We start from the raw sequence: 24,577 nt of genomic DNA, 5'->3' as shown, positions 1-24,577 counted from the left end.
CTCATTTTCTTTTAAAAACCACCCTCAAAGAGCCATGCATCACTCCCTCAACCGAGTAACTTCCTTCTAGGAGTCTAGCATAAAAAAATGATTTAAAATATAAAAACTTTACAAGCAAAGCTGTTCATCAATATAGAGTCAGCTTAAGGCTTCCCTGGTGGTGCAATGCAGGGGACACGGGTTCGAGCCCTGGTCCGGGAAGACCCCACATGCCGCGGAGCAACTAAGCCCGTGCGCCACAACTACTGAGCCTGCAATCTAGAGCCCGCGAGCCACAACTACTGAAGCCCGCGTGCCTAGAGCCCATGCTCCACAGTAAGAGAAGCCACCGCAATGAGAAGCCCGCACACCGCAACGAAGAGTAGCCCCCGCTCGCCGCAACTAGAGAAAGCCCGTGTGCAGCAACAAAGACCCAATGCAGCCAAAAATAAATAAATAAAAATATACAGTCAGCTTTGCTATAAAGTTTACTTTAAAAAAATGCCAATTTTGTTCCAACACCACTGATGTATTAGGGAACAATTTTATCAAAAGGCTAAATTCACATTTGCTTATGTTCTGTCCTGTCTGCCAGAAACACTAGGTGAACGCAGAAAACTTCACCCAGGTGAGCCGAGCAGCAAAGGAATGCACAAATGGCACAGGCACCTCAAACATCTGTCAGCAACCTTTAAGCCACACCCACCCCATCTGGGGGTCCAACGTGCCCCCTGATTTCAGATAACCCTCTTTTCAGATAACCCTCCTTCCACAGCTTCACGTACTGCAATGCTTCCCACCCACGGCCACAAGCATCCTTGCAGACCTCTTTCCCAGTTCAGTGCTGTATTTATTGCGATAATTTTGTATTTCTTATCTGCAAAACTTGTGTAAAACGGTGCTACTTGTTTTCTAGGTTCCTATCTTTATTTTTTTCTAATGTACCGATGAAGTTTTTGAGTGTTGTGCCCTTAGCCCCATTTTTCTCACAAGGCCTCTGATTTTTGTTGCATGTTTTGCACAATTCAGGGATTTTTAGGAAGGCATATTTACATTACAGCAGACCTGACTGTATTGTGTAAAGGGCTTAGCACAGCGCCTGGCACATGATAAGCATTTAGTCAATTTTAACTTGTTAATAGTAAAAAGAAAATGGGGGGGGTGGGAATTACTTAAATATCCAATAAGATTAAAATCATGGGGGCACTGAGCCATCCCAGAAGGTATGTGTGAAGCATTTAGAATAACACAGGAAGAGGCTTTAGGAATGAAAGATAACATAAAACACTGTAGGTATGTATTATTACAACCCTGCATTAAAAAAATTTTTTTCTCCATAAAAATCGATTAAGTCTGGAAGGAAATATATCAAAATGTCAACAGCAACTGATGGGACTTAGGGTAATGTTTTTCTTTTTAATTAAAAAAAATTTGTACTACACACCTAATTTTGCAAAATCATAAACCTTTTAAAAGCTTAAAGACAACATAAGACGACAACTAAAGCAATTTTCAAGAAGCAGAAAAATCATCTCAGACTGTTAACCCAACTCTTCATGCCCACACGCTCCCTGTCTCTGTTCAGCACATAAGTATCTGTTTCACCCACAGCTAGGACAGCGGGCACACCCTGCTGAAGGCAGTTTCTTCCATTCAACCCGATATCAAACACTTCCCTTTCCATCTTGTCTTCAGAATACAGATTATTATTAAGGGCAAGAATTTTGAAACTATATAGCTTGTGACTTTTACTTTGTATCTAGTAATGAACTAGAAATGATTTTCTTTTGAAATCAATTTGAAATCGCTTAAGGAGTAGGTGAGCATGAACTTGACTGTGCAAAAAATCAATCCTACGAGCCTCTTTTTCTCCCGAGATCAACTGATGATTTATCAGGGAGAAGAGGGAAAAAGAGGCTCCATTATCTTGAGACACTAATGTCTCAAGACATCAGGCTTTGAGCCTCTGCAAGACACTCCTCAGGAAATCTGTAATTGGAGTCCTCTTCTGACAAGCCTTTGACAAATTGGGATTCCTATGTCTTCTTAAACCAGCGAAATCCTCAGAAAGGCCTTCACCACCTAGGCTGCCAGGGGAAGAATCTGCTAGTTCTAGGACAGGGAGAGGAGATGCTGCTGGCCATCACTTCGCCAGCTCGCAGCCAACTGGTTACCAAGGTGCCACATCAAAATGGAAGTTCTGGTCCCAGACATAAACCCTAGATGGAACCTCTGGCCTGTGCTGCTGAAATGGCCATGCCAGGGAACAATGAAGTGGGAAGGAGTTATGGTCCCTGATTAGAATCTTTAGTAAAGCAATACCTGCTTCAACTTCAACTCTAAGGGGCTGACTAAGCAGCACTTCTCCAGGGTAGGAGACGAGGTCACAGGGATCTCTGATCCAAGACGGGTCTTCCTTAGCTGGTAACTAAGCCCAGAGCCTTGGTTTCTAGTCCCTTTCTTTCCCTGAGTCCCTGTATTCCTGCGTGTAACATGGGGTTGGGTTAGATCAGAGGGTCACACACTAAGGCCAGGCAGGGAACCTAATAAATGTCCAGGTGTGTCAGCCATCACACAGCTCTCCTGATCTACCTTTCCCTTGTCTTAATTATGAGAAAATCATGGATTCGGAGGTGGTGGGGAGGGACTTGCGGTGCAGCCAGGCTCACAGCTTTGAGCACTAGACTCACATTTAAAAGGGCCCACGTGCTCTGGAGAACCAGGAGGAGACAAAATAACTTGTGAATCAGATGGGCTCCTTTGTATGAAACTTTCAGTTGTAAGGGAGTTTTATGGGGCTAAAGCAGGAGGAAATGACAATCGAAACTGACAAGGGGAAATCTTACCAGCCTAGAAGCAAAGTTCTGCGTTTAGGTTTGAAAGAAAATGAACCTCATGAAGCCAGGATTCATTAGGGGACAGGGACAAGACTGCAATGGAAAGTCAGCCCCGAACAGAACAACATCAGCGAGAGCCAACAGCATGCACTAAAAACACCAACTGAACCTCCTGGAGAAAGCGGGGGATGTGGTGAGCTGACCAAGGGTCCAGCTGTTCTCACGGTGGTCAGAGCACACCTGGAAGAGCAGGATCCATGAGGGGAAGGCAAGTACACCGGCGGGGTGTCCATGGGGGCCGCAAGACTGAGGACAGTTTCCTGGTGCTGCTAGGAGGAAGAGGCAGCTCTGAGAAGGGGAAAGAAAAGATGTGCGAGTGAAGTATGTGCTGACGGCCCCGGAATACGTGCAGAACCCTCAGGCAGAGAAAGGCAGCAAATCAAGGCAGCTGAGAGCCACAGGTATGAGTGTCACAGAGGCCAGCCTTCCAACCACAGAACCTTTGCTCCAGTGGGGTTTTCACCCTGTAACAGGAAGTGCTGGCTCCGTGGGGAGGTGGTAAGGTAACAAAACAGGCACCCTGATGGGCCTGGGTGACTTCCAAATTGCCCCTAGAGCAATGTTTCTCAAACTTAATGCGCACGTAACATGGGGGATTCTAATCAGGGGGATCTGGGCATCTGTTAAAATGCAGACCCTACTTTATTATTTATTAGGTCTAGGGTGGGGCCTGAGATTCTGCATTTCTAACGAGCTCCCAGGTGATGCTGGTGCTACTCCTCCAGGGACTACACTTTGGTGATTAGGCTCTCCACCACTTTCAAGGCAAAGAGAGCAAGTCTTGACCAGGGGTGGCCTAGAGAAGCTCTCTCTGTGGTCCAGGCTCCCAAAAGGGAAATCCTGGGGTCAGGGTGGTCTACAAGCTATAGGAGCCCCAAAGAAGGTGATGGTGGCTTAGGAAAGAGGTGCCCTCCTGGAGAAACCACCAGCTTAACATGTGGGTTTCTCTCAGTAAAGAGTTTCCTGGGGGAAAGGAGATCAGGGAAAGCGTGGAGTCAAGCTCTAAGTGTTTGGGTCCCCAATACGACTGAGCAACTCAGACTTTGTTCTCAGGACCAGAAACCAGACAATGACCCGCTGCAAACGTGACTACAATTAATCAGCTCTGCCCCACCCACCCCTCCGCAAAAGCTCTCTGTCCTTTTATTCTTCTAGGGAAAGGTGACTGCAGACTGGGAGACTCCCCAGCTGTGACTCATCCACATACTCAAATCTGACCCCCGAAGCGCAGGATTCACGAGGCCCTGACTTTCCCCGCTGCCCAGCCCCAGCCCACATTTCCATGCCTAACCTCTCACTCTAGACAACCCCCCCCCCACCTCCTGTCTCTCCCGTCTCTGGCTCGTCTTCAGGTGTGTCCCCAACTTCATCGGACTCAACCCTTCCAGACGCAGCCGAGTTTCTCTGTCCCCATCGCCTCGGCACTCTCACAGCATCTGAGTGGCCTCCCTTAAAAAAGTATGCCTAGTATCAGTTTTACCGCGGATGCCTCGTCTCGGATGCTAAAGTCCTATAAGCGCCCCCTTTGTCTCCCCCTGCGGCGCCGAGAGCCGTGCGGGGCGCACAGGAAGTGCTCAGAAACTTAGCTCGGGGGCAGCAGCCGTGCCCGGAGGGGACGTCCGGCACGCAGGGACTCAGCCGGGCTGTGTGAGGATACCCCACCCCCACCCCAACGAAGAACAAGGATCACCAGGACAGGACCCCGGGACTCCGAGTTCAGGGCCGGGCAGCTCTCTGCGTTCTCCCAAGCCGTGGCCGAGACTGACCAGGGCCAGCGCCCCTTCCTTCCGGAGCCGCTCCACGCGCCCCGAGCCAGCCACCAACAACACAGCGCCCTCACCTTGTAAACCTTGCCGAAGGCACCATCGCCCAGCTCGCCCACGATCTCCCACACCTCGTTGGGGTCCAGGTCCCGGCGGACGTGCTCATATTCGCGGGACTTTCTCTTCTCGAAGGTAGACCGGCGCAGGATGCGGCGGAAATTGGCGAAAGCCATGGCTGGGGGCACGCGAGCCGGGGTGCGAGGTGGCGCCGGCTCCGGCTCGGGCTGTGGCTCTGGCGGTCGCGGGGGAGGGGCTGGAGGACGCCGCAGCGCTCGGGGGTTCTCCCCAGACCCGCCCTTCCCCGCAGCCAGACCACGGTCAAGTGCGCCCTGGGCTGCGCGCGGCGGGAGCACCCGGAACAGCGCAGGCGGCCGCGGTCCCCGCCCCCGCTCGGTCCAATCTCCGGGCCGCCTCCCGATGTAGACCCAGCCCGCAAGCCCCAGGACGCGTTCCGGGGACCCGGCCCCGCCCCCGCCCATCGCCCCGACTCCACCTGCCGCTCCCCGGCAGCGCCCGGAGACCCCCTAATTGGCTGCGGGCGCTCCCCGGCTCCGCCCGTCGCCGCAGGGCACTCTGGAAACTGTAGTCCCCCGCGCGCCGCACGCCCGCGAGCCACGGACTAGGCTTTGGCGAGCTTAGGGGACCCTACGTCTGGACCATACCGGGTCTGGGAGGCCCACCGTGTCTCGTGGCTCCCAAAATTTCTGCGGGAGCGAAAGGGGAAGCAGATTGGTTATTCGCGAGCGCCCACTGATTGCTGTCCAAAGACCAAAAAGGCGAACCGGCATTAATCATTGAATCCGCCCCGTAACTGCCCCGCGCGGCTGCTCTGCTCGCGCCCACTTTTAAGGTGGGAGCGCCCGGCGGGCGAGGGCACTAGCCCCGGGCTGCACATCCTGCTGGCGGATCCGGTGCGGATTGCTCGGCGTGGTGCTGCCTCCTAGCGCGGGAAATGCTGCGCCCTTGCGGCGGCGGTCAGTCCCTGAAGACCCAGGCTCCCCGGCTCGCCTCCTGCTTCCCAGGGGCTCTGCCCCACCGAGATCCACCAACCGGCCAGGATTACAGGGCTAAGAGAGAGCGCTCCTTGGGGACTTACTTATCACATGCTTCCTGCTGGATCTTCAGATATATCTGCATATTAGGTAATAAACGTCCTTATTCTTAATTTTCCAATTTTTTAAAATAAGCTCATTATACATAGAATTGAAGTTTTCTTTGACCACCATCATCCTCGATCCTGTCCGTTTTCTACCTGCCACTGTTAACTGTCTCTAGGACAGTTAACACTTGTATCTAAATCTAAGTGGGTTCCAAACAGCGAGTGCTGAGGGGTGGGCAGGTGGGCAACCTGTAAAGCTTATTATGGTAACTCTCCCACATAAGCAAATCGAGTCTCGGGGAATGTCACACTCCAATAGACCACGTCCCTGCGGAGAAGGTCCATGTTGAGGTGTTTTCACCCCTTCCTGAGCAGCATGCAAACACCAAGTATAGTTCTAAATTTGGAAAGCCAAATGCAGAAGCCTAGGGTACTGGTGGTGGTCTGCACAAAGGATGCCCTGAGTAAAGGTTGCCAAGCACTTTGAAATGTCCCCACAACTTAATGAGTGGTTGCAATCGTAGAGGGTCTTTATCACTAAAAGAAAGAAATGCAGCACAAGACTGGGCTGTCACCAAGTAAGCCCAAGTTTAAACCTCCCAGAACAAGCTGGAAGGCCGGTCTTTCATTAGTTTCAGTCCATTTGACCAACACTGTGAAGGGGGGTGGGGGGACAATGGGGGAGGCTTTCCCACTGGGAGGTGGGGGCTCTGACCACAGGTCAGTCTAGGGGGGCTGGGACAGTTCATCCCCAAGCCGGGCCAGGCCACACAGGACTCTGTGAGACTGGCTCTGCGATAGCTCCAGAAAAAATGAAATGAGAAACAAAAATGGAGAGCTTCACTCAAAAATGTTATAAGTGAAAGAAGCCAGACACAAAAGAGCACACGTTATATGATTCCATTTGTACGAAATGTCCAGAAAAGGCAAATCCACGGGGACAGAAAGCAGATTAATGGTTGCCAAGGACTAGGCTGAAATGGACATGAGGAGTCTTATTGGGGTGATGAAAATGTTCTAAAACTGGATTATGGTGATGATATAATAACTTGGCAAGTTTACTAAAAATCACTGAATAGTATACTTGAAATGGCTGAATCTTATGATATGTAAATTATACTCAAGTACAGTTGTAAGAAATCAAACAGAGAGGTTCAACAAAACCAAAGCTATATCTCTGAGATAACTAATAGACAAGGCTGGTCAAAAAGATTAAAAAAAAGAGTTGCAGAAAGAAAAATATTCTCCAAGACAATGAAAATGAAAAAAGAGACAGAATATTAGGTACAGTAGAGATTTTGATATCATAATATTTTAAACAATTTTATGTGAATACATTTTAATGTGACATGGGTAACCATGTAGAAGAAAATATAAATGATATAAACAAATGATATATAAATATATGATATGATATATAAAAGACACATAATTTCAATAAGAAATAAAAAGCCTAAATAAGCTAATAACCAATAAAGAAATGAATCAAAAATCTAAAGTCTGCCCCCACTGAAAGACATCAGGTTATGTGGTTTTACAAATAATCTCTCCCTTTATATAAATACTTTAGGAAGATAGAAAAAAAGGAAACAGACTCATTTTTATGAGATGAGCTTTACTACAATTAGGTAGGAATAGTAAAAGAAAATTGTAGACTAATTTCACTTAGGAAATAGATGGGGGGTGGGGGGAAATACGAGCAAGATGAAACCAGAGGCTAATAAAAACATCATGACTAAGAAAGGTTTATCCAGGAATAAAAGAATGGTTCTATCTAGGAATAAAAACCATTAAAGTAAGACACTGGATTGACAAAGTAAAGAAGAAAATCGTATACTCTTGATAGTCACAGAAAAAGCATTTGACTGTATTCTTAGGCTAGATTTCCCCAAAGATAAGAATCTGAATGCAAATAGTTTATTTGGGAGGTGATGCCAGGAGGCACCAGTAGGGAGTGGGAAGCTAAGACAGGAGACACTTGAAGCCAGTAAAGGGTGTACTTTGTAGATGATTACTGCTGTGGCCAACTGGGGCTTAATCCCACTGGGGAATTCTGGGGATCAGGATGCAACATACTTCAGACTCAGCCTATCTGACAGTCAAGGACACTGGGGAATTTTCCTCTAAACCTCATCTGTCCTTGGCCAAGGGCTGCTCCCTAGGGCGGCACTTCTAGCCTGCCCTGCTAGAGGGCCAAGAGGACACCTGTAAATTGAGAGATGTCACAGGTCTTTGTACAGCTTCTGCTGTAACAATCCTTACACTTCTTATTTCTTCTACTTTCCTATAGCATTTGCTAGAATCTTTAGCTTTATGTTAAACAGTAACAGTGAAAATAGGAATTCTTGTCTTGGTCCAGTATTTAATGGAAAAGGGTTTAAAGTTTCTCCTTTAAGTATGATGTTTACCAAAGATTGTGGCAAAAGATCTTCACACAAAGTTCCCTGCTATACCTAATTTGCTAATAAGTTTTTCTCATAGCTGTAGAACTTTATCAAATGTTTTTTCTGCATTTATCATATGATTAATCATAGGCGTTTTCTCATCTAGCCTATAGACATGGTAAATTTCATTTATTGAAACATTCTTGCATTCCTGGAAAGCAAATATTTTATCTCCCTCTAGAGGGGCTAAGTAACATTCCCAATGTATGCTTCTTCATAAGTCAGTCCCCATTCACACGCCTCACCCCAGGCAACCACTAATCTGTTTCTTGTCACCATATATTGGAAATATCTTTCCTAGTTAACCATATAAATGGAATCATACAGTAGTGCTCTTTTAAGCCTGGCTCCTTTTCACTCAGCATAATATTTTTGAGATTCATCATGTTGTTGTATGTATTTGTGGTTCGTTCTTTCTAATTGCTGAGTAGTGTATGGATATACCACAATTTGTTTATCCATTCAGCTGTTGATGGACATTTGAGTCACCAGTCTTGTTATCATGAATAAAGCTACTACGAACATTTGTTTACAAGGCTTCGTACGGATATATATTTTCATTTTCCTAGATGCACCTAGGAGTGCAATTGCTGGATCATACACTAAGTATATGGTTAACTTTTTAAGAGGCTGTCCAAGTATTTTACAAAGTGGTTCTATCACTTTACATTCCCACAAGTGATGTTGCTCCAATCACACTGATAACATCAGTTTTTTAAAACTCTAGCCATTCCAGTGACTATGTAGTGCTATCTTACTCTAGGCTTTTGCCCTCAAGACATTTGCCAAATCCTAAACTACAGAGTTTAGGGAAAGAGGTCACGAGACCAAACAGAAAGCCAACAGGCTCATGGACCAAAAAGCTAAGCAGAGCCTAGATTGTGGTCTCCAAATACAATTTTCCATAAAATGATACTATGGCTCCTTGGAGAAGTCTTTCTAGATCTAAGACAGGAAATGTCTATCCTTACATCAACATCTGTGCCTCTGTCTTGAAACAAAATACAGATGGCAAATACGCACATGTAAACATGCTCAACTTCATTAGTCATCGGGGAAATGCAGATAAAAACCACTGTATCCATTTGAGCAGGCTGTTATGCTGCAATAAAACCCTCAACATCTTGGTAGCTTAACACAACAAAGATGGTTTCTTACTGTATAGAAAGCTACAAAGAATGTAGCATCTATCTTAGTGAGAAAAAAAGATGGATGATCTACAAAACTATAACTTTTCTTGAGCATATCAAAGAACTGAGGTCACAAGGCAACCAAGGAAAGTGAATTCTAAGAAAGAACAAGCCCCTGCAAGGAGAGAGAGGGCACACCAACCATTGGACCTTTGGCAGAACATGGCTGAAAATGGCAGCCACCGTACAAGTGGTGAAGAAAGCAACTAAAGTTTGAGCAGATCATTAGAGGCAAAGTTTGGGATACCATGTCAGTGTGGAATAGCCGGAGTTCCCAGACACAAGGGGCAATCACACACACTGGCAAACTCCTTCCCATGGGTCGCCAATGGGAGCCTGTGAGAAAAACTGGGGGCAGGGCAGCAGACTGGAGACTGCCAGTTCTTGCTGATGCAGGAGTGAAGGGGTGGTTGGTGCCTGCCGGGGGATGAGTATAAGGTCTCATCTACTTCCTCAGAAGTAGCAAAAGCAAAATTCTTCAAAGCAATAGCTTTCTGCTGCTGGGAGAGGGGAACCCCTCACTCTCAAGGTCCAGATAAAATCCACAGTTCTCACCCCCAGGACATGGAAAGATCCTCTGTCTTTTCGTGTAGTCACTGAGGAACTCAAGACTGATAAGGAACCATCATCTATTTTTTAAATTTATTTTTTATTGGTGTGACATTGGTTTATAACATTAAATAAGTTTCACGCGTACAATTATATTTCTACTCTGTGTATACTGTGGCACCCTCAGAACACCATCATCTTGAATGTTACTGCTACTATGGCATTGGAAAAGAGAGTTCTGACATTGTGGGAATTGTTTGTTACAGAAGTTAGCAGTACTCACCCTAATACGCTGGGAAAATGCAGTTAAATATTACACCATTTTTTCTCCCTTCCCCTAGCAGCAATAGATCTTTCCCTACGTAGCTCCTGGTGAGTTCTGAGGGCACCACAGCTTGCTTCTTCATGTGACATTATTTTTAGTGTTTTATACAGTCAATATTCATTTAGATTTACTCACATATTTTCAATTTCTGGTACTCTTCATTCCTTCCTGAATTTCTGTGTTTCCATATGGAATTATTTTTCTGTGCCTGAAGAATTCACTTATGGCTGTTAATTTTCTGTTTTTGTGTGTATGGATTTATTTTGTTAGTTACCTCCTTCTGTCATAATTGTATTGCATTTAAATTTTATCATTTTCAACACCCTATGACATTGTTATTATTTTACCCCATGGTTGTTTACTTGCACTGACCCATGTATTTTTACTACTTTGTTGCTCTCTATTCCTTCTGATATCTTGGATTTTCTCTCTGTGATCATTCTCTGACTACCGTAAGTTGATCCTTTAGAATTTCTCTTGGGAGGGTCCGTTGGTGATCATTCTTAGTTGTTTGGTTGGTTGTTTGTTTTTGCCTGAATACAGCTTTATCTCATCCTAATTTTTTTTTCTTTTCACTATAGAAAATTTCAAACATATTCAAAGTAGAAAGAATAGTATAAGCTAGTACTCCTGTACACCCATCAGTCAGTTCATGTTTGAACAATCCTGTTATATGTATACCAACACCCACGGGCCTGGATTATTTTGAAGCAAATTCCAGACATCTTACCATTTTAACTTTTTAAACCACCACCACATCCACTGTCATTCCTAATATTACATCCAATCAGTGTTCATAGTTCTCCATCATCTCATGCTTTTTGGTAAGCTGTTTGTTTTTGTGGGTTTTTACGTACACAATCTATATGAATTAGGATCCTCATAAGTCCATACACTGTAATTGGTTGATGTGATTTGAAAGAAATTTAACTATTAATCTATAGATCCCTCTTCCATCTCTTTTTCTTTTCTTGTAAATGTTTATCGAAGAAGTGGAGTCATTTTCTTTTAGAGCTTTCCACAGTCTGGGTTTTGTTGGTTGTGTCCCCATAGTGTCATTTAACATGGACCTCTGCTGTCCTATTTCCCTGATTTATATTTTCTATAAATCGATCAAATTCAGGTTTGATTTTCCTCCTCATTCTTTTAAATGAAGGTGGAATTCACATAATATAAAATTACCTATTTTAAAGTGTACAATTCAGTGGCATTTAGTACATTGACGGTGTTGTTCAACCATCACCTCTGTCCAGTTTGAAACATTTTCATCACCCCAGTGGGAATCTTTGTATCCAGTAAGCAGTCACTTCCCATCACCCACTCCCCCAGCCCCCAGCCCCTGGCAATGACTGATCTGCTTTCTGTCTCCATGGCTTTGCGTCTTCTGGATATTTAATATAAATGGAATTATACAATATGTGACCTTCTGTGTCTGGCTTCTTTCACTTACTATAAGGTTGATCTACACTGTAACATGTATCATTCCCTTTCATGGCTAAGTATTTCACTGAATGGATGTGCTACCATTTCATTTGTCCATTCATCAGTTGATGGACATTTGGGTTGTTTCCACCTTTTGCCTATTATGAATAGTGCTGCTATAAACATTTTGTACAAGTATCTGTTTGAATACTTGTTTTCAGTTCTTTTGGATATATATCTAGGAGTGGAAATGCTAGGTTATATGGTAATCTCATGTTTAACTTTAAGGAACTTCCCTTCAGTCTTGAAAGATGATTTTACTAAGTGTATAATTTTAGCTTGGCTATGATTGTTTTTACACATTGAAATAGTATTACATTATGTTTTGGTTTCCATGTTGTGAAGAAGTTGATTATTAAGTTTAATCATCAGTCCTTTAAAGATAATCTTTCTTCTCTGATTGCCTTTAAAATCTTTGTCTTTGGTATAATGCAGTTTCACTCTGATGTGTACATATATGTATTTCTTCTTATCTCAACTACTTAGGACTTCAGTCTTTTGAGAGGTAATATAGCATAGCTATTAAAAAGCAGTGATTATTGCCAGACTAGGTTCACATGCTGACTTCACTATTAATTAGCTTAGTGACTTAAGGAAAATTACTTAACTTTTCTGAGCCTTTTTTTTTTTTAATTTTTATTGATACAATTCATGTACAATATTATACAAGTTACAGGTGTACAACATAGTGGTTCACAATTTTTAAAGGTTATAATCTATTTATAGTCATTATAAAATATTGGCTAGGGAATTCCCTGGCGGTCCCGTGGTTAGGACTTTGCGCTTTCACTGCCAAGGGTGCGGGTTCAATCCCTGGTCCAGGAACTAAGATCCCTCGTGCAATGGGGCATGGCCAAAAAACATATATATATATATATATATATATATATATATATAGGCTATATTCGCTGTACAATATATCCTTGTTGTTTATTTATTTTATACATAATAGATTGTAACTTGAGCCTGTTTCTTAATCTGTAAAATAGGTATAATAATCTCTACCTCATAGGATTGTATGATTAATCTTCAGACTAAATGAGTTAATATATTAATACACTTAGAACAGTGTAAGATGTTACTATGTAACATGTAGTTATGTAACTGTTCACCTTGATAATGATGATGAGCACAGTCTGTGGGTGGGTGTCTTTCAATGGTTTTGGAAAATTCTCAACCATTTTTTTTTTGGCTGCTCCGAGTGGCTTGTGGGATCTTATTTACAACCAGGGCTTGAACCCGGGCCACGGCAGTGAAAGCACTGAGTCCTAACCACTGGACTGCCCGGGAATTCCCACAATCTTAATTTTTTTATTGACTGTTTCCTATGATGCTTTGACGTAGGAAGACCTTTACTACCAGAGCTTCTCTCTATCCAACATTCTAATTCTGAGGCAGAATTCTCTCTTCTACTTCAGGTTGCCAGAGTCTTCGGCTTAAAGGGCACCATAATGAAACTGAAGCAAGGATCATTTCTGTGGTACCTCTATATGGATAAACTATATTGCTTATTATCCGTGAGAAATGTGAAGGCTTTGGTGCAGTATTTTCACCTTCTTGATGTGCACCGCAAGAAAACCCTGAATGGTTAGTACTTTCAGAAATGCTTCCTCTGGGTCATTACCTGGTTTTTAACGAATGTGCAGGAAAATTTACAGAACCACAAACTATTTCATTAATGTATACATTATATCTTCTAAATGAAGCACAGAGAAAAATTGCCAACAGAGACTTGAAGGCAGTTCTGTGAGGAGGATAAAACTGCAGGCTCTGGGGTTAGGTCCTCCACCCATTATTCCTGGGTGATTTGGAGAACAACATCATCCTCTTTTAAGTCTCATTTTCCTCCTCTGTAAGTGAGGCTTCTAATAATGGAGTCCATCTCACAGTTGGAAAAAAAAAAGATAAATGAGATAATGCATGGAAAATGCTTAGCATGGTGCCTGGCACACTGTAAGGGTTTAATAAGTGTTCCTTATTATTACAATTATTCCTGGGGACTGAGCCCCACTCAGGCGTTAACCCTCAAGACTCCCTTAGCAAGACTTCTTGTCTAGCGAGTGGGAGGTTTGAATCAGATGATCTGCAAGATCCCTTCTAATTCTTGGTACTTGTGAGTGACCAGAAAGTGCTGATGATCTCGACCCTGCCTTTGAGTGCACAAACTAATAGAAGACCAATTAAAACACTTTAGGTTTTTTTTTAATATTTATTTATATATATTTTTGGCTGCATCGGGTCTTAGTTGTGGCATGCGGGCACTTTCGTTGCGGTGCGCAGGCTCTTCATTGCGGCATGTGGGCTTCTCTCCAGTTGTGGCGCGCAGGCTCAGTAGTTGTGGTGCACGGGCTTAGTTGCCCCACAGCATGTGGGATCTTAGTTCCCAGACCAGGGATCGAACCTGTGTGCCCTGCATCGGAAGGCGCATTCTTAACCACTGGACCACCAGGGAAGTCCCCTAGGTTTTTTTCGTTTGTTTTGTTTTGTTTTTAGGACTGGGTATAAATAAGGTGTCCCTACTCATTGTGACCTGAGAGAGATGTCATTTATCAATAAGGAGTTTCTTCCATAAAGATATTTTAAAGAGTTCATTCAATCTTTATAAAATAATAAAAAGATACTTTCATTTTCTCATACTTTCATGCCTCCAGTTTACACACAGTATGTCACCAAATCTTCACAATAACCCAGTCCCAGATAAAGCAACTGTAGGACGCCTAGATGTAAACAGAAGATCTGGGACCAAAACCCAAAGCCCACACTCTTAGTCTCACCAGCCTTTGCTGAGCAGAGTCTGATCTCCCTGGTAACTAAATCACTCCCTGGTGACGCAATACCCAAGAGATAAAGTCATACTTGTGTCTTCTGGTCACCAAGGGACTGGATGGTGACCTGAAAGAGTGAAGGCATAGCCTTGAGTTTTACCTTCCAGGGAGGTAGTGACTTAAAGCCTTGGAGACTTGAGTGGGCCAGAGCCAGCTGATTGAAAAACAGTATTTGTTAAGTAACTACTAAGTCTCACAATAAAACATTTCTCAAGGAGCAAACATCACGGTGTTTACACATGGTGTGTTGTTCCCAAGTGCTCGTACCTGGTCGGACTCATACGTGGTGGGACGTGGGGAAGGAACATCAAGAGGCCATCAGAAACCCCCAGATCATGACATTGTGACTGGTTTCACTGTGCACTTAGCCAGCTTCAGTCAGGACTCCAAACCACACAGATGTGCTTTACGGATTTAGTGGAGCCATGTCTTGTGCAGGAGGTAGTCTCTGTAATCAATGGGCAAGGAGAAATCACATGTAGACAAAGTTACACTTGAAAATCCCTGAAATCCCCTGGGTGATTTGTACGTACAACCTGTACAGCCATATATCGCTGTGTAAACTTATCACCATGTTTGTTTCTTCCATCTAACACTCCCTGAGACAGATGATTAGTGAGTGGAATTTCAGGCAAAAACCTTCCATGTCCTTTAAATTACAGTATTTTTTTCTCTGATTGTATTATGACTGTATATGCATTAACTAATGTGCAAAAGATATGGCTTCACTGTGGAAAGAGCAAGGCTGTGGAGTCAGACGGACCACATCTGAATCCCAGCTCTGCCACTCAAAGTGTGGTCCATTGACCAGCAGCTGCCGCATCACTTGGGAGCTTGTTAAGAATGCAGACTCAGTCCCATGCCAGAGTTCCTAATCAGAATTGGTGTTTTTACAAGATCCTCAAGTGATTGGTATGCCTATTATAGCTCAAGAAGCCCTGAGATTAGTTACTACCTGAGGCTTATTGTAAAAGGCTGTGTAGGGTTCAGGGTTCAGTGACATGTGGCACTTAAAGCGCCCAGCGTCTAAGGTGCTCAGTGATAGCTCCTTTCCCCCATCACCGAATGCATTTGCTTTATGTAAGCATGAGGAAAAGTGATACTTTTACGGAAGAGGAATGATTTTTAAATTTCTCTTGTTTTAATTCTCTCAAGTGAAAGGCCCAGGTGAAATGTCAGCTTTTCCAAGAATGTGTCATAGGTCCCCAGTGAGAATTAAACTCTTCCTTCTATGTACCAGGAGCACTTTGAGACTTTTATTGGTTACGTATACACATCTGTCTGCTCTGTCGAGCGTGTAAGCTGGGCTCAGGAACCAAGCCCTATCCACTATCTCCTTCTCCACAAGTCCAGGTACAGTGCTTTTCCACACAGCTCAAGGGCAACTGAGGTTTGAGAAATTGTGGAAGGTATAGTGGCAAAGCTGGAAACAAAATATTATCGTTACTATGGCCAGGTCAACAAGCTTCCAACATGACAACCATTTATGTGGTTCCCAGATGTTTAACATTTTGGAACTGTTTCAGAATAATCCCTCTCATCTCCTTACCAACAGATGTGCTATTCTACCACTTCCTTCATCACGTGACTGACCTGAAACGGAACCAGATCACAATCGTGTTTAACATGCTGGACTGGAATGCTGTGGGCGAGATTGGTTTTGACCAGTTCTACATGCTGGTTTGCATACTGCTGGCACAGGAGGCAAGTAACGAGTCAGGCTCTGTGGAGCAGAGGGGGCACAGCTTGGCTGCTGCCACCATTTTGCTAAAGGTAGCACCGAATTAAGAGTGCATCAGAATTTTTCTTCTCACTTGAACCAGGAAGAAAAAAAAATGGGGGGAGAACTACTTTTGGTTCCTAAATGGCCCATCTATAACCTAGGAGTTTCCAAAGGTTATCCAGCCTCCCTCCCACATTGCCTTTATAAAGAATGAATCTCATCCTGTCACATCCCTCCTTGGCATGCCCTTCCTTGCCCCTTGTAGCTGGTGGGTCTTAAAATAATCACTAGTAATCCTAACTGCCTCTCTTCCGCAGTGATCCCTTTTCTCAGAGAACTTTCTGAAGGGGATGAATGATAAAGACAAGACACACTCTTCTTTGGGTTCCCACCTTACCTGGTACACACTCCTAGTGTGTATTTACCTCTTTCCCACTCCTTGAGGAAAGGCACCTTGTGTCAGCATTTTACTGCCAGTGCCACAATTTTCTAAGTAGATTTTCACTGAACATAAGGAAATACATTCTAGTGACTAGAGTTCTGTCTAGCAGAACCAATCACTACAGGTGGCGTTAAGTCCCCCTTGAACGCAGATGCTGAAGCAGGATCTGATACATCGACCATAGAACCCTTTCAGCCCTGAGCTGCTATGATTCTGCCTTTTGCTTTTAGCTGTCTAGGAAATGGATTAGTGAATATATGAGCCTTGATGTCGCAAGTTTAGAAAGTAGCACCAACAACATATTTACATATTTCTCCCAAAGCAGAACCATTTGGAAGAGCAATTTATTTTCCGCCATTCCCGGCCTGTTTTTGAGCTGCTTGACCTGGATGGGGAGCTGAAAATTGGCCCATCCAACTTCCACATGTACAACTTTCTCTTCAATATTAAAAAACAGCAACTCAGAGACCTGTACCATGACTTTGACATCACAGGTGACTGTGTAAGTGCAGATCCCTAAAGTGTGGCCCGGCAGCCCCTCTGTCCAAAGGTAGAGGACGATGTCCTGCTACCTACAGTGGAAACGGGGGAGGAAGAGGTGGGAAGAACCTACTGGAGCGTGTCATGGCTCTGGGATCATAAAAAACTAAAGAGATATATAGGCCTGTGAAAGACAGAGGACTGAGTAAGTGCTACGTCATAGAATGTGGATATAAAATGATATAAGTTTGGAGAAGGAAATTTTGTTTAGAAGTTCAGTTGAAAGAAGGAAACACATTAATATGGCAGAAGTTGGTCTTAGGGGAAGGGTTTATAGATTTTAATAAGCAGAAAGGAAGAAATTCTTAGATGGGAACACATGAGCTAAATCCCAAGAGAAAACAACTGTGGAGAAGACAGTGGATCCTGCCTATTTAAAGAGGAGTCCATGTTGACAAGCACATGAGAGCTAACTAAGGTTTACAGTTTAAAAAGATGGCTCATACTCTGAAGAAGCTCAGATGGCAGCCTGAGGGAGTCTGGACTTGAAGTAGCAGAAGTAAGAAAGTGACCCTTGGTGCCTTTAGAGTCTACAATAGACTCTGTCCCTGGCTCCTAGACTACAATTAGACTATAATTATGTCCTAATTACTGGGCCTCTTTAATAAAGTTTCCAAGGTTTTAAATGAGAAGTGATTACAATCCTGCTGTCATCTGAAACAAAGTATCAAAGCCTTCCTGAAATAACTTTTCTTTTTGCCCCCCAACACAAGCGTCTTAATTACAAGGAATTTAAGCTGTTTACTATCTTCTCCATGGACAAATACCAGGAGAGTCAGAAAGCAGTGAGAGAGGAGAAAGAAAGCTCTGCCCAAAAATAAAGTGTCACAAGTTAATGTGAGCCAAAGAGAGAGTCTTCTTGGAATAAATGATTTTGAAAGTAATTAAATTGTTAACATCTCTAAAAATAAATTTAGAACATCAAAGTAGATATCTTTAAATTGATTTTTACACATGCGGGGTTCAGATAAGCACTCGTCAATCAGCGTATTCTTAACTTTAATAACCTTTAGACCTCACAAATGACTCACAATTATGTAATGTGAAGTAAAAACTTTCTCTTTGTTGACATGTCCCAACTCTGCTGCTGCTTTTCAGATCAACTCTGTCCATTAGGTCCCTGTGTATCCAAATAATTACCAACTCTTACTGGAGCCAAGCAGTTGGAAGGTGATGCTTTCCTAACATTTGTCACTAGTGGTCCAATACTTTCAGAATTCTAATTCTCCCACTCCTTAGGCTAAAACAAACTTCAAATTGGCAAATGGCGAAGCGCCTCCAACCATGAGGGAAACTGACTTCTAAGGATATGGGGACTGTGTTCTTCCTAGAATTTAAATTACTCTTTGATGTGTTAAGTGCTTAAGCAACTATACCAAATCTACTAGGGTAAAATAATTATTACATGCCCTTGTATAATTCTATTTTTTTGTATAATTAATGCCTTGAATAATTTTTAAGTGTCTTTAGCATGGGATTTGTGAATCCTCCCTGACTACTGTGATGTTAATGATAACTACCACTGAGTAAGTGCTTGCAATGGGTCAGGCAGGGGCTTTAGATGCATGACTTTATTTATCCCCTAACCCTGCGAATTAAGTGTTATCCTCAATTCACAGATGAGGAAATTGAGGTGTCAAGATTAAGAACCTTACCCAAGGTTCTTAATGACTCACTAGTGGCAGGACCAGAGTTCAAATTCAAGGTCAATGAGACGCTTGTGCTGAGAACAAGTGATTTGAGTAACTCACTTCAGTCTTAGCAGATTCTGTTTAAGTTTTAAGCTGGCGTTTCACTGGCTCAGAAACCCCTTTTACCTAATGCTAATTACCACATCTCCTTCTACCATAGATTTCTGAGGGACATGTTTGGTGATTAAAGAAATACAGCTCATTTACTATAAACCAAGAATTTCTTAAGGAAACAATATATGCAATATAACTGACCGTAAGGCATTCAGTGAGTTCCAAAGTACTTAATAATCAAAAATCACTTTGTCAATGTGCAACAGACAAGAATACTGCCTAAGACTGTCATTCATAAGTCACACGTAATAACTGAAATCATGTTAATTACTATGAACATTCTCTATATTTACTCTAATAGTCATGAGATTTCGATAACACACTTATGAGTAATGCTTAGCAGCCAGAACTTTTGTCTTCCCCACAACGGTACTACAAAAACTAAATGGAGCTAGCGGGAATCTCCTAGCAGTCCAGTGGTTAGGACTCCGTGCTTTTGCTGCTGAGGGCACAGGTTCAATCCCTGGTTGGGGAACTAAGATCCCATAACACAAAGTAAAACCATATGACACAGGTTTCCACCTAGACTGTCAAAGATCAGTAAGTTGGTCAGGGACTTCCCTGGTGGCGCAGTGGTTAAGAGTCCGCCTGCCAATGCAGGGGGCACGGGTTCGAGCCCTGGTCCAGGAGGATCCCACACGCCGCAGAGCAACTAAGCCCGTGTGCCACAACTACTGAGCCTGTGCTCTGGAGCTCACGAGCCACAACTACTGAGCCTGAGTGCCACAACAGCTGGGCCTGCACGCCTAGAGCTGGTGCTCCACAACAAGGGAAGCCACCGCAATGAGAAGACTGAACGCCGCCACTAAGAGTAGCCCCCACTCACCACAACTAGAGAAAGCCCGTGGGCAGCAACGAAGACCCAATGCAGCCAAAAATAAATAAATAAATTTATAAAAAAAAAAAAAAAGTTGGTCAGGGTATAGGAAAATAAGAGCAGTCATATTGCTATAGTATTAAATTGGTAAAAATCTATTTGGAGGGCAATTCAGCATCTACTCCCTAAATGTATATACTGTTTGATATAGCAATGTACATAGATGTAAAGATGTAGCTATAGAAGAGGACATTTCACAGTAGCATGGTTTATAGTACCAAAAGACTAGAAACAGCCAGACTGACCTGTGGTACTCCAGACAATGGAATACTACTGCACCTGTAAGAGGAATGAAGCAGATCTAGCTCAACATATATGGAACAATCTCTAAGATTAACCATTTTAGAGAAAAATCAAATGTATAGAATAGCATATTTATGGGAAAAACAGGGTAGGGCGGGTAAATATACTCACATACACTAGAATGGTGGTTCTCACACTGGGATCCCCAGACTGGTAGCAGCAGCAGCACCTGAGAACTTGTAGAAATGCAGATTATTGGACCCCACTCAGACCTACTAACTCCGAACCTCTGGGGGAAGAACCCAGCCATCTGTGTTTTAGTAAGCCTTCCAGGTAATTCTGATGCACGCTGAAGTTTGAGAACCACTGTGGTAGAGCATCTTTAAAGATATCCAGAAAACTGGGAACAGTTGTTACCTCTGGGGAGAAGAAATGGGAGATGAAGAACAGGCATCTTCAGAGAGACTTTTCACTTCGGTATGTTTGGATTTTTTTTCCCATGTGTATGTATCACTTATTTTAAATAAAAATTAACAATCAAAGCCTACCACTTTGATCCAAAATGGATAAAGAAATGAGCTCAGTGCTTCTGAAAAACTGAGTTATGGGTTTTGGTTTACAGCATGATTCTTAAAAGAAAAAAACAACAACCTATTTGAGACCAAGATTTCAATGCAGCAAATAAAGTATATCTGTAAATGACCATGTATGGTTTGACATAGCAGAGCCTAAGTTTGGTAGTAATGAGCTTGTTAGTTACTGAGCTGGGAGGTTTTAAAAAGGGGAAAAACCTTTTTAGAGGTTTTTTTTTTTTTTTTTTTTTTTTTTTATCAGAATGAAGCAGATTACCCTTATTGTGGAGAGTAATAATAATTTAAAACCCAGAATAAAAGCAAAGACAAAGAGAAAAATTGAACTTTTTTTTTAAAAAAAGCACAAAAACCCTACATACTAAAATTGTACACATCAAGTATTGGTCCAATCTTATATCAATCTATTTACAATTAAACAGCACCATGGTTTTCTCACCTAGGTTAGTTAAATGCCCAGAAAATTGTTATTCAAAGTACATGTTCCTTTAAAATAAACTATTAAGAGAGCTCAAATCCTCAACAAAAAAACTTCTACCAACTATAGATTATTATATCACCAAATTTACTTAAGAAAAATAGATTTGAACACTTTTTTGTCCTCCAGTTGACAATTTGAGAGATGTTGCTGTTCAATGTGGCACACAAATTAATAAGGAAACATTTTGATGACAGGGGCATTATATTGAAATACCCTCGCATATCTCCACCTCCATATATAAAAATACTCCTTTGGAATTAATGCTGCTGTTGCCTCTTGAATTTAGATTCAATTATCAGTAAACCTAAATTAAATGTAGCCACAATCTTTAAAATGATTGCATGAAAAAGAGAAGTAGTTAAAGCTCTCAGAAACATATGTTACAATTATAGATATTATGTGCAATCAGGCTATAGGAAATTTAATAGTATTTTAAACATTACATTTAAACTAAATAGTTTCATTTTGCCATTAAAATTAATAATGGTGCTTCACATCCAAAATACATGTGAAGGTTTGATTATTTCTCATTTGAGAACAACGCAAGTGCCTTCTTGCTTCTACTTTTCCATCTCATGGATTCTCAGGGGTTCAGAAATCACGTGGTAGACCCCTTCTCACTTATGGAACCAACCTTGAAAAGGCTCCAAATTAAATATAATCCTTGGCAGGTTTATTCCAGTCCTAGTACAGAAGAATCAGGTTATCTCACCAAATTTTTCAGTCCTCTAATATAATCTGCAGATGCTTCTTAATTTGCCTCTTTGCTAGGAAAGATGAGAGAGGAAAATTCTCATCCACCACAGCTACAGGTAACAGTGAACTATGGAAAGCACTAAAGCATAAAGCAACGTATCATCATTTGGTCTCACTGTCGATGTTTACGTGATGTCAGTAAATCTTTCACACTAGCAAATTATGAGTTGAAATTTTTTCTAAAAGATTGAAGACAGGCACAATTCTCCCAGGCACAGACAGAATGGGTTTTCCTTACACCCTTCCTGCAAATTGGGGGAGAAGAGATAATTACTTTATTATCCTACAGTAGGAACAGCTGTACTTGATTCCGTGCATTCCCTGGGATTCCCTTGAATCCCTGGAATGATTCAAGTACATTCCCAGCTGTACTTGATTCCATGCATATACATGCATTTGGGGGCACAGTTAGCTCTGAAAAGTTCTAAGCAGAGTAGGTAGATCAATGAAGGTATTACATAGTAGTGTCCTTCTAAGCCTGGATATGAAACAGCTTCATTATATAGACATTTCAAAATACCTATGCAGCAAGAGGACAACAGACTTTTCAACTAAGTTATCAGTTGAAAGTCAGAGATCTGAATGCACTGACCAAATTATTGCCTAGTGTTCCAGAAAGGTGCCTGCCACCAACGTGCTGGAAGGCACCAAAATTTAGTGTGAATGTAAACAAGGAGCTCAACATATGGGGATGGGGAAAGCAATACTGAAACACCATTTGCCAGTCTCTACTCCTTTATGGCTAAATATTAATTGAGCAAGGAATTAAGACCAGAAAAGAAGAGAACCTCAAGTACTGCTCTTTTCAGTTTCCATTTTAAAAACCTCAAGTTTTATAACTGTTATTGTATTTTTTTGTATTTGATTTATTTTTTAAGAATTCTGTATTCACAGGTGCTTGGTGCTGTTCTGCATGGATGCAATGGTCTATTTACAGTCCAAATCATTTAAATACAGCCATTATATAGTTGTTGGGTATTTTAAAATAAATGGTTATCTATTTCTTAACTGCCTCTTGAATTAGAAACTGTAATTACATGAGTCTCAAAGGCTGGCTCTTTGTGTTTTATTAATTATTTTCGTTGGTCTCCATCACAGATGGAAGTTTTCACTGGTAATTCCTCAGAACTAAATCCATTCATACGGAATTCAGAGCAGTGAAAATAAATTTCACGCCGTAGAGTAGGAAATGATAACAACAACAATAAAAAGGAGCAGGAGGGATCTGGGGACAGCCGACAGGACCAGTTCAGTTCTCAACTGGTGTTGGGTTTTGCAAAGGTTGGCTCATTATAACCTGTACAACATAGTCCTTTGGGATCTTCAGCTCTTCCAGCTTCATTTTGTCGGTGAGAGGTCTGCCAGAAAAGAACCACCGCTGACTACCCGGTTCCACTCCTTCTGCTGCATGTAGCCGCCTCTTCATGTGGTACACTGTGTCTGTGCTGCGGACCACAAGTTTGAGGTCCTTGCCGGTGGAAAGGCGCAAACGGAGCTGAGATTCATACCCCGAATTGGGTGGTGGCTCAGGAATATCCAGAGTCTCTATGTCGCTCTTTTCCTCTATCATGTTGATTGGTGGTGCCAAGCAGTAGACTGGAAGCTGATACCTATTCCCCAGTTCATCATAGCACTCTGTAAGTGCACCTTCAGAAAGAGAAGACATGAAAAAGAGCTTAATCTAAATGAATGCATTTTTCTTTACATCTTGCAAAATGCTCAAACATCTCATTGGCTTGCCACTGTAGAGAAAAAAATGTAAAATAAGGCCAATCTCTGTCAGTGATCATCAATAATCATTATCAAGACCCATGACCAAATATTTGAGTGTTTATCAAATTTTACATTAACCAGGACCCTAGCTCCTTGCCCTCACTTCTTCTAAGTCATTTCATACCTAATTCATACTTTTGTTAAAAAAGGAAAAGAAAACACACAAAATTCCAATTTACTAATATTATCAATGCTTAGACCAAATTAATGGGAGATGCAAATTACATTGGGATATCTTTTTAGGAAATGAATCAGCTAACGTTAAAAAAAAAGGCAAAAAACCCCAGATCCCTAAGCTCAATTCTCCACAACACAGTGTTCCAGAGTGGTTCTCTTAGTGCCTAGACTTCCTAAGTTGAAGTACTTGGCCAGAAGTCCTCAGTCCAAAGAGATAACAAACTAGAGATGACAAGCTTACCAGTTGCCACTGTCTCATGGCTTATGTATGGATCTCATTAGCACAACTACCACAGAAATGACTGAGGTGTTTTATTTAACCCTAATTAGTCAATCTGTTACAGAGAAGCTTTGAGTTAAAAAGGAAGAACAGAAGGGGCATGAAGTTTATAACTTGCTAGCTCAGGGGAGGGGGAAAAAAGTGTTTATGGTTTAAAAGAAGGTATTCATGGTTAATTTCTTTATAAAGTATAAACTGCATTGTAATTACCAGAGCTTCCCTTGGGGAACTTGAAAGCATACTTAATGAATGTTTTATTGTAAGGTTATTCATAATG

The 24,577-nt window shown here is 42.3% G+C and overlaps 3 protein-coding genes across 6 annotated transcripts in view; 1 reads left to right on the top strand and 2 right to left on the bottom strand.

The window, feature by feature from the left end:
• STK10 (serine/threonine kinase 10) overlaps nt 1–5,175 on the bottom strand; it is a 117,602-nt gene extending 112,427 nt beyond the window's left edge. Inside the window, exon 1 of the mRNA XM_082456409.1 lies at nt 4,717–5,175. Within this exon, the coding sequence (XP_082312535.1) occupies nt 4,717–4,872 (156 nt within the window). The 5' untranslated portion in view covers nt 4,873–5,175. The remainder of the gene's footprint in view (nt 1–4,716) is intronic.
• Nucleotides 5,176–5,850: 675 nt separating this feature from the next.
• On the top strand, nt 5,851–21,074 carry EFCAB9 (EF-hand calcium binding domain 9). Its single transcript, XM_082456643.1, is given in 5 exon segments — nt 5,851–13,375; nt 16,169–16,317; nt 17,104–17,280; nt 18,032–18,115; nt 18,117–21,074. Coding segments are annotated over 5 exon segments (636 nt in total). The 5' UTR covers nt 5,851–13,239; the 3' UTR covers nt 18,207–21,074.
• A 76-nt stretch (nt 21,075–21,150) lies between these two features.
• UBTD2 (ubiquitin domain containing 2) overlaps nt 21,151–24,577 on the bottom strand; it is a 61,472-nt gene continuing 58,045 nt past the window's right edge. For all 4 annotated transcript variants that reach the window (XM_082456579.1, XM_082456580.1, XM_082456578.1 and 1 more), the window contains one exon: nt 21,151–23,717. In XM_082456579.1, coding sequence (XP_082312705.1) covers nt 23,320–23,717 — 398 coding nt within the window. In that variant the 3' untranslated portion in view covers nt 21,151–23,319. The remainder of the gene's footprint in view (nt 23,718–24,577) is intronic.

The sequence above is a fragment of the Balaenoptera physalus genome (assembly GCF_965194825.1).
Source record: "Balaenoptera physalus genome assembly, chromosome: 3".
Lineage (NCBI taxonomy): Eukaryota > Metazoa > Chordata > Mammalia > Artiodactyla > Balaenopteridae > Balaenoptera > Balaenoptera physalus.
The sequence above is the reverse complement of the archived record's forward strand: the minus strand, read 5'-3'. Positions and strand labels throughout refer to the sequence as shown.